This window comes from Chironomus tepperi, unplaced genomic scaffold (genome assembly GCF_022539635.2).
Source record: "Chironomus tepperi strain 1889 unplaced genomic scaffold, CSIRO-AGI_Ctep_v1 contig_421, whole genome shotgun sequence".
NCBI classification, from domain to species: Eukaryota; Metazoa; Arthropoda; class Insecta; order Diptera; family Chironomidae; genus Chironomus; species Chironomus tepperi.
The window spans coordinates 405,981-419,537 of NW_027226543.1; the positions used below are offsets into that span (position 1 = coordinate 405,981).

At 34.2% G+C, this 13,557-nt stretch overlaps 2 protein-coding genes across 7 annotated transcripts in view; one reads left to right on the plus strand and one right to left on the minus strand.

Moving 5' to 3' along the window:
* LOC139097387 (putative mediator of RNA polymerase II transcription subunit 26) overlaps positions 1–7,623 on the plus strand; it is a 37,923-nt gene extending 30,300 nt beyond the window's left edge. For 5 of the 6 annotated variants that reach the window (XM_070649201.1, XM_070649202.1, XM_070649203.1 and 2 more), the window contains 2 exons: positions 76–5,751; positions 7,132–7,623. In XM_070649201.1, the coding sequence (XP_070505302.1) occupies positions 76–5,450 (5,375 nt within the window). In that variant the 3' untranslated portion in view covers positions 5,451–5,751; positions 7,132–7,623. The remainder of the gene's footprint in view (positions 1–75; positions 5,752–7,131) is intronic. The other variant, XM_070649204.1, reaches the window with a different exon arrangement.
* Positions 7,624–8,718: 1,095 nt separating this feature from the next.
* On the minus strand, positions 8,719–13,445 carry Cand1 (Cullin-associated and neddylation-dissociated 1). Its single transcript, XM_070649168.1, has 6 exons — positions 13,262–13,445; positions 12,858–13,027; positions 11,370–12,799; positions 9,534–11,309; positions 9,257–9,403; positions 8,719–9,198 (listed from the first exon to the last, which is right to left on the minus strand). The coding sequence occupies exons 1-6, from the start codon at positions 13,295–13,297 to the stop codon at positions 9,062–9,064; spliced, it is 3,696 nt and encodes a 1,231-aa protein (XP_070505269.1). The 5' UTR covers positions 13,298–13,445; the 3' UTR covers positions 8,719–9,061.
* Positions 13,446–13,557: the final 112 nt, after the last annotated feature.

The window sequence follows — 13,557 nt, forward strand, 5'->3', positions numbered from 1 at the left end:
ATAGTTGTAATAGTTATCCATTTAATTGTCAAAATTGTCACAATAATCAACCAAATAATCACTATCATTGTACAGTCCCCCAAACGCCACAAATGTATCCGCCATATATGATGCCACCTCAATATGCTGCCCTTTATGATTGGTATGATCCACAAAATAATCCTTGGGCTGCATATTATTATCAAATGGGCTATGATCCTAATTATTTCGGTTATATGCCACCACCGCCGATGCCAAGTCATTCACGAAGTCAAACACCTCAACCCTCGCAAATGTCACAAAGTCAACAACAACAGCAACAACAACAGAATGGCATTCCACCGCCAATGCCATACTTTTATCCACCATATCCGCCTGTCTTTTTACTACCTCCTTATATGGGATTTCGTCCAATATCAGCATCACGAGAAACAACACCATGTTTCTCAGAAGCTGAACGTTATCAAAATATGTCGACAGCAAGTGATGATCGTAGCAGAAGAGCTGTAAGTTGTACGCCAACGTGTTGCCAACATGCAAAATCATTTCAAGTTGAAAATTTAAGTAATAAATTTCATACATTTGAGGAGCCATTGACACGATCTGTTTCAGTACAAAGTGAAAATCCAATATTGATTAGTGATTTACCAGAACCGCCAGAAATTAAAAAAGAATTGCATGAAAATCAACATGTGGGATATCCATTGTCATTGGATAAGCAAAGACGAGGAAGTCTTAAATCAATTCCATCTGTTAGCAATATGAACATGTATAATGATGAATGTGAGTTGGAGGAATTGCAAGCAAAACCAATAGTCACAACATGTGATGATGACGATGATGTCAGTATGACTAGTGAGGATACAACTGAAGTTGAAGAAGACATAAGTCAAGATACAGAGACTGTTGAAATACATTTTCCACATCAATTAAGTATTATTTATGAGGAAAATGAAAGTGCAGCTGCCAATGAACGAAGATCAAGTATTTGTAGCAGAAGCTCAACGTTGAGTGATTGCTCGACAACACTTATGGAAGACGATAATATCAGTATTGATCATAGTGAGGATGAATTGGAAGAGGAAAATTCCAATTCAGTTACAGTCCGACTGCCATTGAAATTCTCATTTACGAGAAGTAAAGATAATATGGTAAATACAACACTGACTGTCGGTGAAAGTGAAAGCGAAGTCAGTGAAATTCAGGAAAATAAGCTCGAAAAATCGCCCTCACCAATGCCAATTGTCAACTCACATTCACATTCTTTATCAAATAACAGCTCGGCAAATGACATTTCAGTAACATTCAGTCTCAAATCAAAAAGTAAAAGCAAAACACCAGAGCGATTACTTCCGCCCACACTGTCCGCTATTAAGTGTGATAGTATTGAGGAAAAAGAAGACAGTGCATGTTCTGTTAATATTTCGTTGCCAAGAAGGAAATCTCGATCTATTGAAATTGAGGAATTTCCCAAACGACAACGTCGTGATTCCGAAACGTCTGAAAATTCTCATAGTCTTAAGGAAGCATCAGAGAACTCCTCAGATAATAAAATTCATATTGATAATAGTCTGTACACATCTCTGGATGCACTTGAGGAAATCAAGAAAGGAATGGCTGAAATCACAAACTCATTATTCAGTAAGATCTGTACATTACGAAAAAGTGCTATGAATATTCCTGAACATGAAAGGATTAGAAGTGATAGCATAAGCTATATTGAAAGCATTGAATCTGATGACGAAAATGAGGATCCTTTGAGTGAGAATAGTGATAATAATATTAATGAAGAACTGCCTGACGAACCAGATAACGAAGTTCCGCTTATTGACTTAAATGAATGTATAGAAAGTCCTCCCATTAAAGCTCGTGATTCGCCCATAAATGTCAATGATGTGCCTGAAATTCTTCGAAAAGTTTCTAGAAATCTTCAAGAATTACTAATGAATCCTTTAGAGACATACACAGAAGATAATGATGATTCAAAGGATAACCACGATGAGGAAGAGACAAAGCATTACAATAAGGATACTGAAATTGAGAATGAAACATATGAACCGAAAATCATCGAAATTCTAACTCCAACAAAAGTTTCAAAAGAGCAAACACCAACTCCTCCAGACGTCCAACAAGATTCACAAACAGAAGAGGAAGATGTCGACTTCTGGAGTCAAATTGGCGAGAAGAATCAAGACAATGATTATAACTTGTCAAAGACATCAACACACTCAAGTCGATATTGGTTTGAATTGGAAACAGATGACGGAATGGAACCACCAAAAGATGATGGATTTGCTAAATATGAAACTAATGATATAACAACTTCTGTATCGTTTGTAAGCATAAATGATGCAGCTACTATAGAGAATGAGGAACCTGAGCACAATGAGTTTGACTTTTGGAAGGACTATGATGAGGATGCTGACTATGGAACTACAGCAAAGAAATTCTTTGGATCACAAATGAAGGATGATAGTGGAGATCAGACTGATGACTACGAAAATGCAGAAATGTCAATTTACGAGGACCCAATTCAACCTGAAGAAGATGAAGAAGAAGAAGAAGTTAGTTTGAAGGAACAGGAGATTGTTGAGTCTAAAAATACGATAAATACATTTAGTACCAATAACAATTATGATGAGGAAACTCAAGAAAATGTTATGGATTCAAGCTATGATGAGCCAATGGAATATCAAAGATACACAGAATCAATGCAAGAGCCTTTGGATAAACCAAAGCAAAACTTAGAAGTCATTGAAGAAATTAGTGAAAGCTTTGATAATGAGGAAGATAACATTGAGCATGCTAAAAGACCAGCAACACCATACTCGAAAACATGGGAGAATAAATCTGAATATGATGATGACAGTGATACAGAATCATGTAAAGCATTTGAAAATGATAAGATTCATGAAGTTCCTGATGTCAATGAACCAGAAAATGTCAAGGAAACAATTCAAATGCCAACGAAACCACAACTTTGCAAGGAACAAACTTATGAAGATGATGAGCTTGAGAGTGACGAAGAATGGACAGAGGAAGAAGTCGAAGTAACTGATGATGACGAAAATTTGAATAATAATGTTCCAGAAATTAGGAACGAATCCAAAATGGAAGTTAAAAATCCACAAGTTTTTATAAGCAACGAGGAACAGAAAATTGAGGAAGAATCTGAATATGAGGAATCTGAGGAGGAGGAGGAAGAAATTTTGGAACCTCAAAGAGCTAACACAAATAATAGCAAATTCATAGAAACAAGCATTACAAAATTAATGGAACCAAATAAACCAGCAGAATTAAAAATAATTTGTAAGACAGAGGAAATAAATGTCGTTGAAAATAAAATAGTCAATAAAGATGAATCAAGTGACAGTGGAAGCGAGGATGAGATTGAGGACTTTGAAGATGAAAATATTAACCTCAAAATGGAACAAACAGTACAAGCCACAACCTCAATAGTTAATTCACCAAGTCGTATAATTAAAGGCAAATCATTGGTTAATGTAAATACATTCATCAAATCTGAAAGTGATAAGGAAGTTATGAAGGAAATGAAAGAAAAAATCGAATGTGAATATGAAGAGGAATCAGATGAGACAGAAGACGAAAGTGAAGATGAGAAGATTGATGACAGATTTAATGAAAAATTGAAAGAATCTGAACAGCCACTGCCAATAAACCGTAGTAGTTCAAATAATATAAATTCACATTCCAATGATGACTGCCATGAAGTACTAACCCAACATATGATTTCATATAATGAAAGCAATAACAATATTATTGATAATGATAATAACAAAGTATTACTATCTAATTTAAAAGAAATTCATTCCGTTGATTCCAAATCAAACATGACATCTGAATCAGGTATATCATTTGAGAATAATGATCCAGATTCGGAAGATGGATATGATGAGGATTCAGAGGATGAAAATGTTATGAATAATAGTAAGAATAAGATAAATAGCAATCTTCAAAGTGATGTAAAGACTACAAAGGAACTACCTCAATTAATTACATTCGACGAAGAATCTTACGAGAAACCAAATGAAGTTAAAGTAAATGTTAAGGGAAGGATATCCATGTTTGAGCGTGCAATGTCTGAAGAAAGAGTAATCGAACGTCCAAAAGATATTCCAAAAGTCACCTCTAAATATAGCTTCAGACATCGCGAGACATCAGAGCCACCATCTCAACTCACACTGCCAAATGTAAAGAACATTGATAATCATAAATATAGCAATCGTGCGACCAGTGAGATGAAGGAGGTAGCGAAAAACCAGAAACTCATTGATCTCATTAATCAACGTAAATCATTGCCACCACCACCTACGAGTGATGAAAATTTTGAGAAAAAATCAGTCAAAGAGAAAATTTCATCATATGAGACAGTTACAAATGAGTCAGATGCGAACGAGAAGCGTGAAAATTATCGCCGTTATGGAAGTTCAAAGGCTATGTTGTCACCACTTGTACGATCGATTGAAGAATCTGGTGAGGAAGATTCTGGTGTCACCTCAGACTTCTGTAAGCATCAATCTGAGAATGAGACTGATTCCGAGAATTTCCCAGAATTAAGGAAGCTAAGTCGATATGAAAGAGCATCAACTCATTCTAGATTATATAAACTTTTACATGGTGATGATGATATTCCAGAAAAGCCTGAATCTCCAGATGAGACTGCAAAGGAACCAACGAGAATTCCATACAAGTCCAAGAAAATTGTACATAATGTGTCTGCGACACGACGACAAAATCCTCAAGCAGCATTGCAAGCAGAAACTATGGAAGAACGTCGACAACGATTGTGTTTGCCATTGACACATCAATCATCATCTGGTGCTGAAAGTATGTCATCATCTACAACACCTTCACCAACGCCTGGTCCGATAAATGAGAAGCTTGTTAATGAATTAGTACAGAGTCTTTTAAGTCAAAAACGTGGAAAAATATTCCGCGATTTGCCAATAGAAAAGCTACATGCTGCAGCAGTGAAAATTTTACAGGATGATATGGAATCAAATGGAACATTTAGTTCAGCAGATGAATCAACAGTACCAACTGTAGATTCAACACCAGCATTGACACCACAGGAATTCCGTAACAATAGTTCATATACAGAATATTATGATAGCTGGCAGACAAAGGAACTCAACAATTCACAAAGTGCTGAAGACTTTAGTGACATAACCTTAATTCAATCAAAAGCCTTTCGAAATTTACAGGATCAACAATGTGCTACGAATAAAAAATTATGGTCCGCAAGATGTCCACGAATCTTAAGCTCTAAAAGTATTAATAAAGACTTGGCACGGCTATCCGAAGTAAGAGAATCAGAATCGCCCGAGCCCATTCATAGTCGTTCACCATCCATTCGTTCTATGTCTACGGAACCAATGTCTGAGGAAAAAAGAATTACGAAAATTCATCAAAATCATCAAGAACGACAAAAGGCTGCTGCTAACACATGAGTTTCGCGCATGATGAACATCCAAAATTTAAATCTACATAACTGCTGATATATCTCATTCTTTTTCTTTCATCATATCATTGATCACGTCTTGCACGCATTTAACGAATGAAATTCAGTCACATTTACATCAAATTTATTGGAACTAAATTCAAAAAAAAATTATTTGTAATCAAAATTCAATTAATTGAAAGGAAATAACGAAAAAAATATTAGGAAGCGAATTGCATAAAAAAATGAAAGAAAAAATTGCATTTAGAAATACCTAAATTGAATGAGAAATTGTCAATGATGATCAGAAGGTACTCATGCTCAATCATATACATAACATTGTTATTAGTTCGTGTTCTGTTTTTGACAATTAAAAAATTTTTATTGTGTTTCATTGGATTTTTTTATATCTGTAGTTCAATTCGTTTTGTTACTGTTTCCTGAATGATTGCTGTCGAAGTTATTTATGTCTTGTTCTCTACTATGAGCGTGTGTAGTGTCATATCGAAATTTAAGATAATGAGTGCAGAGTTGGCAGGACTCCAATGTAGAGGCGCCAAGAATACTCCATTGTTGTCTGGACTCCACCATTTTTAGAGTCCTGACACCATTAGAGGCGCCTTTTTGGACTCTCAAACTCCAACCAACTCTGAACGATTGTGTTGTCCGAGTAGAGTGAGCTATTAAATCTAAGGTATTAAGCAATGTAGGCAATTATATCTGTGTTAGAATAAGGCCTCTTTGACATAGTGGCTAAGCAACAGCCTCATTCATTGACATAAAATGCTGTCAATATTGACAAAATTGGCACAGGATAAACGCACAGATCTCTGCACAGTAGCTTCAAAATCTATTTACGACATAAGAATTCATGTAAGGCTGACAAGTTTCAGTTAAATTCTTCTCAAAATATGCTTTTGGATATTTTCCTGGAAATATGCTTCTGGACCCAAAAATAATGACATCTCCTGATGCATTTCTAAACGTTTTGCCTCGGCACACTAAGACGACACCGAGTTTTTTTGGGAAATGCTATGAACCGAATGCTTTGTGCGGTTTCGGTTTTGGCTTACTATCAAGATGTTCCGTGTTACATGACATAAATAACTTCGACTGCAATCTGATTGACATTTTTCGTATCATAATCACAACTTCATGTATTATCCGTTCATATCATACATTTTTAAAGGATTTTCATGCTTTATATATCTTCTTAATATATTACTAAACCGAACTCTTCAAGTTTTCTGTTGGAACTGCAGGCAATTGTTTTTGATTTTTGTGACATTTTTAGTTTTATCAAGTTCAAAAAGAAAACTCCACCTTTTTATTATCTAACATACATACCAACATTATTTATCGCATATTTATGTAGTTTTTTCAACACAAGAGATATATTCTTTGAGTGACAGTATGAATATCTAGTGTGTCATGCTGTCATCTTGTAAATATTTAACAATTATTTTTTTATATCCCTTAAAACATTTTTTTATTACTAAAGGTGAAGTTTCCTTGTTTAAGACCATAGAACTGATTTATGTTGATTTATATCCAACAGAATTTTTATGATTTTTTTATGCTTTTGATGATTTTTGATGATTAACAAATTGATTGAGAGTTATGACTATTATGACTTAACATTGTCATTTATTAATTCTATTTCCTTGTTTTCTTCTTATAACTATTTTCAGGACCTGGTATGTCCGATCTCTAAACTTCTTTCTTAACCCATGAAAGAACGCAAGAACAGATCAGCTACCACGAACGACGACGCAGGTTGACATAACTAATAAAAACCAATCGAATTGCTGCTGGCATTTAGCATATAGAGAGACATTTTATGAAGACACAATCCACAGCAACATTTATTGTGAACAACACGATCGAAATTATTATTATTTAATTAAAATATTGCTACTATTACTTATTAATTAATCATTTAAACAAGAATTCAATTTTAACATGTGCGTTTTTTTAATTAGAGGAAGTAAACGACGAGAAAGGAAGATGAAAAAAAAATGTAAAGCATTAAAGATTTATTGTCACATAACTATTGTGTCATAAAATGATTAGGAAAAAAAACAGAAAAGAATTATTTTTATTAAAATATCAAAAGTTTAATACGAATTTATCTTTTACTATTAAAATGAATGAATTGTGAATGAAAAAAAAAAACTATTTAACACTTTATAAACTTTTTTGTCATTGTTTCTTCAGAAATTTTTAAAAATAAAAGAAATGAAAAAAAAAAAATTGAATTTTTTAGATTCGAGAAATTCATGAAAATTCTGTTATAGATGTCCTGTGATTATGTCTTCCACAGTGGTTATGCTTCTTTCTTAAGGTAAGATTGACAGTAAGTAACTGTTACGCTCTCATAAATGTAAACTATCTCAGGTTAATTGTATACGCAATTACACTATTCGTTCAAAACTACTGACTTACATATTTCGCTGACTCAATAGATCTATTGTCTCCATTCATAATTAACCCGTATTGCCGACTTGCCAATTGCTTATATGTCTCTAGAGAGTAACTTGTAAGGTCCTTAACTCAAATTTGCTGTGTAGATTCAAAAGACGTCAATTTGAACGTTGGATTAAGGAACAGTTCAGAAACATGAAGTGCATCTGAAAAAATAGACTGAGAGTTAGAAGATTGCCTCACAAGTCGAATAGTGCTACTGCTTAGTTATGATTGAAAATACACGATGGTGGTATCCTCGACAGCTACGAAAATCGATCAGTAATATTGACTTGTTCGTGCATCATTCAATGGAAAAGATGCGTCCATTGACTAATCTTCTAAACGAAGATTTTCTTATATTAGTGTGTTTGGTGGCAATTTCATGAGCTTTATCCTTCTGATCTTTGTCTTTTCTACTGTATATGTATACAGAGATCCCTCGCTTTTTAAGTAGCTAAGGCAAATTGTACATTGATGATCCGTTATTGGCTTCTTATTGGATTCTCCGTGTATAGAATTGAGATGTTGCACAATGAAGCATTTGTTGAAAGGTCCTTTGCAATGCTGGCAAATCACGAACTCCTTATGATCGAGCTTGTTGAGGTTGTATCTTGCATCAGCTGAATCAAAAGCTTCACCACAGTTGTATTTAGTCTGTCTAGGTTTTGCAAGTGATAGGTCCTCGTCGTTGATCGTTTTCAAATCTCATTCTAATTGTTCAGTAAGTTACAACGTATCCAAATTCGTTCCCTAAAATCAAATGTCAAAAAGTTCCAGGAATCCCTAACTACCCCCATTAATGTTATAAAGAATTTTTTTCTTAGACGCTACACAGCTTTCGAGGATATACATTTTCTGTCTCAAATTACATTCATCAGATATCCTCTTCATTTTATTTATTCATTAAATTTTTCAATGTGTTTATCAATGTTTACATAATTATGAATTAAAATATAAGAACGATCATTTCTCAAATGCCAGTTTCAAGGTATCTTCAAATAGAAAATAATATTAATTAATAATGAGAGTAATGACAATCGATTGTAAAAAAAATAGTATTGTTCAAAAAAAAAATAAGAAGAAAAAATCAGCACAAGAGAAATGTAGCAACTCAACTCAGTGAATTCACAAAAGTCTTATACGTTTCCTAGCACTCTAGCTCTGATCCATCAACCCGTCCCCCGTGCCATGAAGTGATAAGGTTGTGTCACGTTGAACCGATTCAAACAGTGGCTGCAAATCACTCGAATTTTTAATCAAGGTTAAAAAGTCATTGAGGTGTTGATTTTTATCTAAAATTAATAAAAAGTTAAGGATATGAAGGAACAAAACCAATTTTTTGTCACATACCAGCTTTTGGAATTTGTAATAATGCAGCAACAGCACGTAATGCAGATCGTTTCAACTCATCTTGCTTCTCATATTCCTGCTTCACTGAATTTGGTTTTACTTTTAAAGTGCATGTTGATCTCAAAGGTTCCACAAATTGATCCAATCCTATAAATATAATCAGAAATAGTATTGAATAAAATGACAAAGGAACTGCTTCAAAATTATTTTATCTTATTCCGTAGCGTAATATATATAGACTAGTTCAATAGCCCCAACAAACAAAACATTTACTTACGTTGTAAAACAGCAGCTGGACATGTATGTGCTAATCTAGCAGTCATCAAATATGTCAACATTTTGATATCATAATGATCTCTCAAGCCAGCAATGACATGTTCCAAAAATTGCATTACATCCACACGATCTAAACCTTGTTCCAACAAAGTATACATGCATTCAAAAGCTGCCTTACGAATATCAAGTCCATCATCTACTGTATGTTTAAATGGACCCATTTCAACCTCACGAATAAGTTCCTTCTTTACTCTCGTTTCTGAATACAATTGAGGGAGTAATTCGGGTAATAAATCGCGTACCAAGCTTGGCTTATTGTGAACTGCTGAATTGAATGCGACAAGAGCGACACGACGAACTGAAGGTTCAGGATCTTGTAAAGCAAAAAGGAACTGCCCAATTGATTGTCGCAAAAGTGAATCGATTGGTTGTGGTTGATCAGAAATTGTAAATTTGACAGCAGACACAACAGCAGTTCTCATCAATGAACTTTCACTCTCTAAAGCTTGTTGTAAACGTGGCAATAATTCCTCTGGATTGACAAGGACCAATTTTCCCAAGCACTCTGCAACAACATTTCGACTTCCTTCTTCTGGACATTCACAATGTTTAAACATTTGTGCCCAAATTATTGGAACTGATGGCATTAACTGTTCCAATCCTTGCTTTGATGTTGATAATGATGAAATTACTTCCTTTAATGAATGTAAAAGAAGATATTGACGTTTTGGCTGTGCTTCAATCTCTTGTAAAATGAATGGTAAGTAATAACTTAAATTTCCAACAGCAACAGCGCCAAGTGCATGACTTGCCGCAGCTTTTACGTCTTCGGAGGTTGATGCAAAGCATGTGAGAATTGTTTGTGGTAATGCCTCAATAGCATTTAAATTAAAATAACGTCCAATTTCACCGATTGTTAGTAAATAAAATATTAAATGATAGTCGCTGCGACGTTGCTGAATTCCCATCAAAAATTCACTTGCAATTGGAACAGCTTCTGATGGCATTTGTAAAGTCAATGCTGCTATACATTTGGCCAATGAATGATAAGCCTGTTTATGCAATTGAGTTTGTTGTAAATCCATAACAGGTTGCATTAGCATGTTCAATAAATGACGATATGACAATCCTGGCAAATTTGCCTGAACTAAAGCTTGAAATAGATTCAATGTGCATGTTAATGCTGTTCCTTGAAGTAATGGTGACTTTACTAAAGTCATTATTTCAGGCATAAATGCTGTGTGGATATTGAAAAGTGCTTGAGGTTGTTTCTTTGCTGTTGTTGTAAGCAATACGAGTGACAATTGAGCGACATGAAGATCACTTTCATTTAATAATGGTGGTAATTCAGCAATTGCCATTTGAAGTAATGAAACTGGTTCGAAACAATTTGCATAATTATTTACAAGTGTCTCGAGTAATGCTAACGAATTCAATTTTAATGCTCGCTGATTTTTACGCAAGAAGGAACCGAGCGCCGGAATGACTTCATTCAAAATTGGAGTAAGATTAATACACAATGGTGATGCTGCAATCATTGTGAGTGCTTTGACTGAACTCAAACGAGTTACTTCGTTTAACAAACGTTCCATAAATAGTGGCAAACATGTAAGCAGCTCTGCATTTAGTGCATCACCCATATTTGAAATAATTTGTCCCATGCAAGCAATTGCTCGTTCTTTTACTTCTTGATCAACTTCAGGTGCCTTTAATTTTTGCAAAGTACAATCATAAAGCTGAGAAACGAAAGGTGTAAAATCCAAATTTGTTTGAACATCTAAAAATAAAATTATCAGAATTAATAAACAAGAAATAAACTTAAGCATCTTATACTTACCAAGAGGTCGAATAACTTTGACAAGTTGTTGCAAAACAGAAAGTGCTTCAGTCGCAATTTTATAAAAAGGATCATGGACAGAATTAACGATGATTGGAACAAGAACTTGAACGTGTGAATGAAAAACTTGTGGATTATGTCCAGTCAACATGTGATGGACAAAAATTAATGCATCGATTTTCATATTTGATGTTGTATTCTTATCATTAAGAGAATAATGAATTCCAGGCATTAAAGAATCAATGTGATTACTGAGTGCGCCAGGTAAAGCATTTAACAGTTCACGTAAGAGCAAGAAACAATCTTGACGTGTCTTGACAGATTTTTCTCTCATTAATGGTTGTATAGCTTTCACGATAATTGGAACTTGTTCTTGTAACAACTGAATAGAACGTGGAACATCGTCCATTGCGTCTGGATCTCTAGAAATATCATCTGCAGGTTTTGTTGCTTTCAATAATGCAATATATGCATGAAAGATATCAGATTTGACATTTTCTTCACGTTCTTTAAATCGAGCAATCAATGCTGGTGATAATGTCTGATAGAATTCTTCTAATAACTCATGACGTGTTGCAATGACAGCCTCTAAACATTTTGCAGCTGAACGTCTTACTTTCCAACTCATATCATCATCATCACTATATTCCTCACTTCCATCATCATCATCATCTTCTGTTTCCATTAAAATACCTGATTCGCCATCATCAGCTTCATAATTATAATTTGGATCATATGTTATATATTTTAAGCAAAGTGTAATGATCGATTGAATATGTGGTTTTATTGTATCTGGACATCTCTGAACAAAAGCTTCACTGGCTTGTAAGCAGAATTCTCTCAATTCGTCATCATCACGCTGGCTATAATTTAGCAACAACTGCATAACACGATCAATATGACACAAACGATGTCCAGCTTGACGACAAATTGATGCCAGACACTGAATGTTTGTTCGAATAGTTCCAGCATTTTGAGATTTTTCGAGTCCACCCAATAGATGCAATATGACTTCATTATATGATTCATTGTTGCATGTGGTCATCAAGTACGATAAAGCAGTAATTGTACGTTTACGAACAGCCTGACGAGCAGAGCAAAGACGAGGAACAAGTGCTTGAAGAATGACTTCGTGGAAAGGAATTAAAAGATCACCAAATCGAGAAAGTAAGTCAGCAAGTATTTCGAGAGCTTCCAATTGTACTGAAACATCGTCCATTTTTATAGCATTTGATAGCTTTCCTGTGATTCGCTGGCAAACATTCGGAACAATCGATGTACTGTTTTGTGGCAGCTCAGAGATCACAGTTTTTAAACCAATACTTGAAATATCTCTCAATTGCTCATTGTTGCTGACCATATTTGAGCATAATGTATCAACAATAGTTTCAACTTGTGGCTCTTTAACTTTATTGACCAAAGGTCCGAGGCTATAAATGAATCCAACGATAACATATATGAACATTAATTAAATATTCTTTAACTCACCATTTGACAGCCAAATTTTGAACTTCTCCATTTTTATCTTCCAGTAATCGCAATACAGCTTTGACGACTTTCTTTTCAGACTCATCATCCAACTTGATGCTGTCCTTTTGTAATTCGCTCATTAAATCATTTGTCGCCATAAATCGGAAATCCTTATCATTGGAAGTCATCTAAAAAAGAGAATAATTTCGTTTTATTGTAATAAACAAAGAAATCCAGTGAGGTTATACAAGATTTTGTGAAATCACAAGAAAATCGCAATTTCTGTATTCCATTTGCGTATTTTACCGATTATCACAATTAGTTATGATAGGAACATCGAAAATATAATCAATTTTTCACACGAAAAGCCATTTAAAATTAAATGATTTTGCAATTTTCATCTCAATATCGGTTTTACTCACTTTTTCCAATAAATTCGTGATTTGAAAGGAAGCCATTGTGCTGATCCTCTTTATATTTCTGTTAAATAACTAAATAAACTTGACTTTTAATTGGCCGATACTTGTTTGTCGCGATTTTCCGCAAAATATCAAAAATTTTAATTTTTTGAAGATTATTTTTTATTTTCAACAGTCGTCTCCGCGAACAATGACACTCAATTGACCGTCTTTTCTGAAATTTACTTATTTTTATTAATGTCTTTTTTTAGAATAATTTATGACTAGATTTATTCGTTTGTTATTCATGTTATGTTAGC

What these genes read in the sequence shown, in the direction of transcription:
- Cand1 (XM_070649168.1), bottom strand. Translation starts at nt 13,297, where the DNA reads ATGGCTTCCTTTCAAATCACGAATTTATTGGAAAAA. An exon ending in CAAAATTTGGCTGTCAAATG is followed by an intron (nt 12,800 to 12,857) that starts GTGAGTTAAAGA and finishes ATTCATTTATAG; the next exon opens with CCTCGGACCTTTGGTCAATA. An exon ending in TCCAGCTGCTGTTTTACAAC is followed by an intron (nt 9,404 to 9,533) that starts GTAAGTAAATGT and finishes TTATATTTATAG; the next exon opens with GATTGGATCAATTTGTGGAA.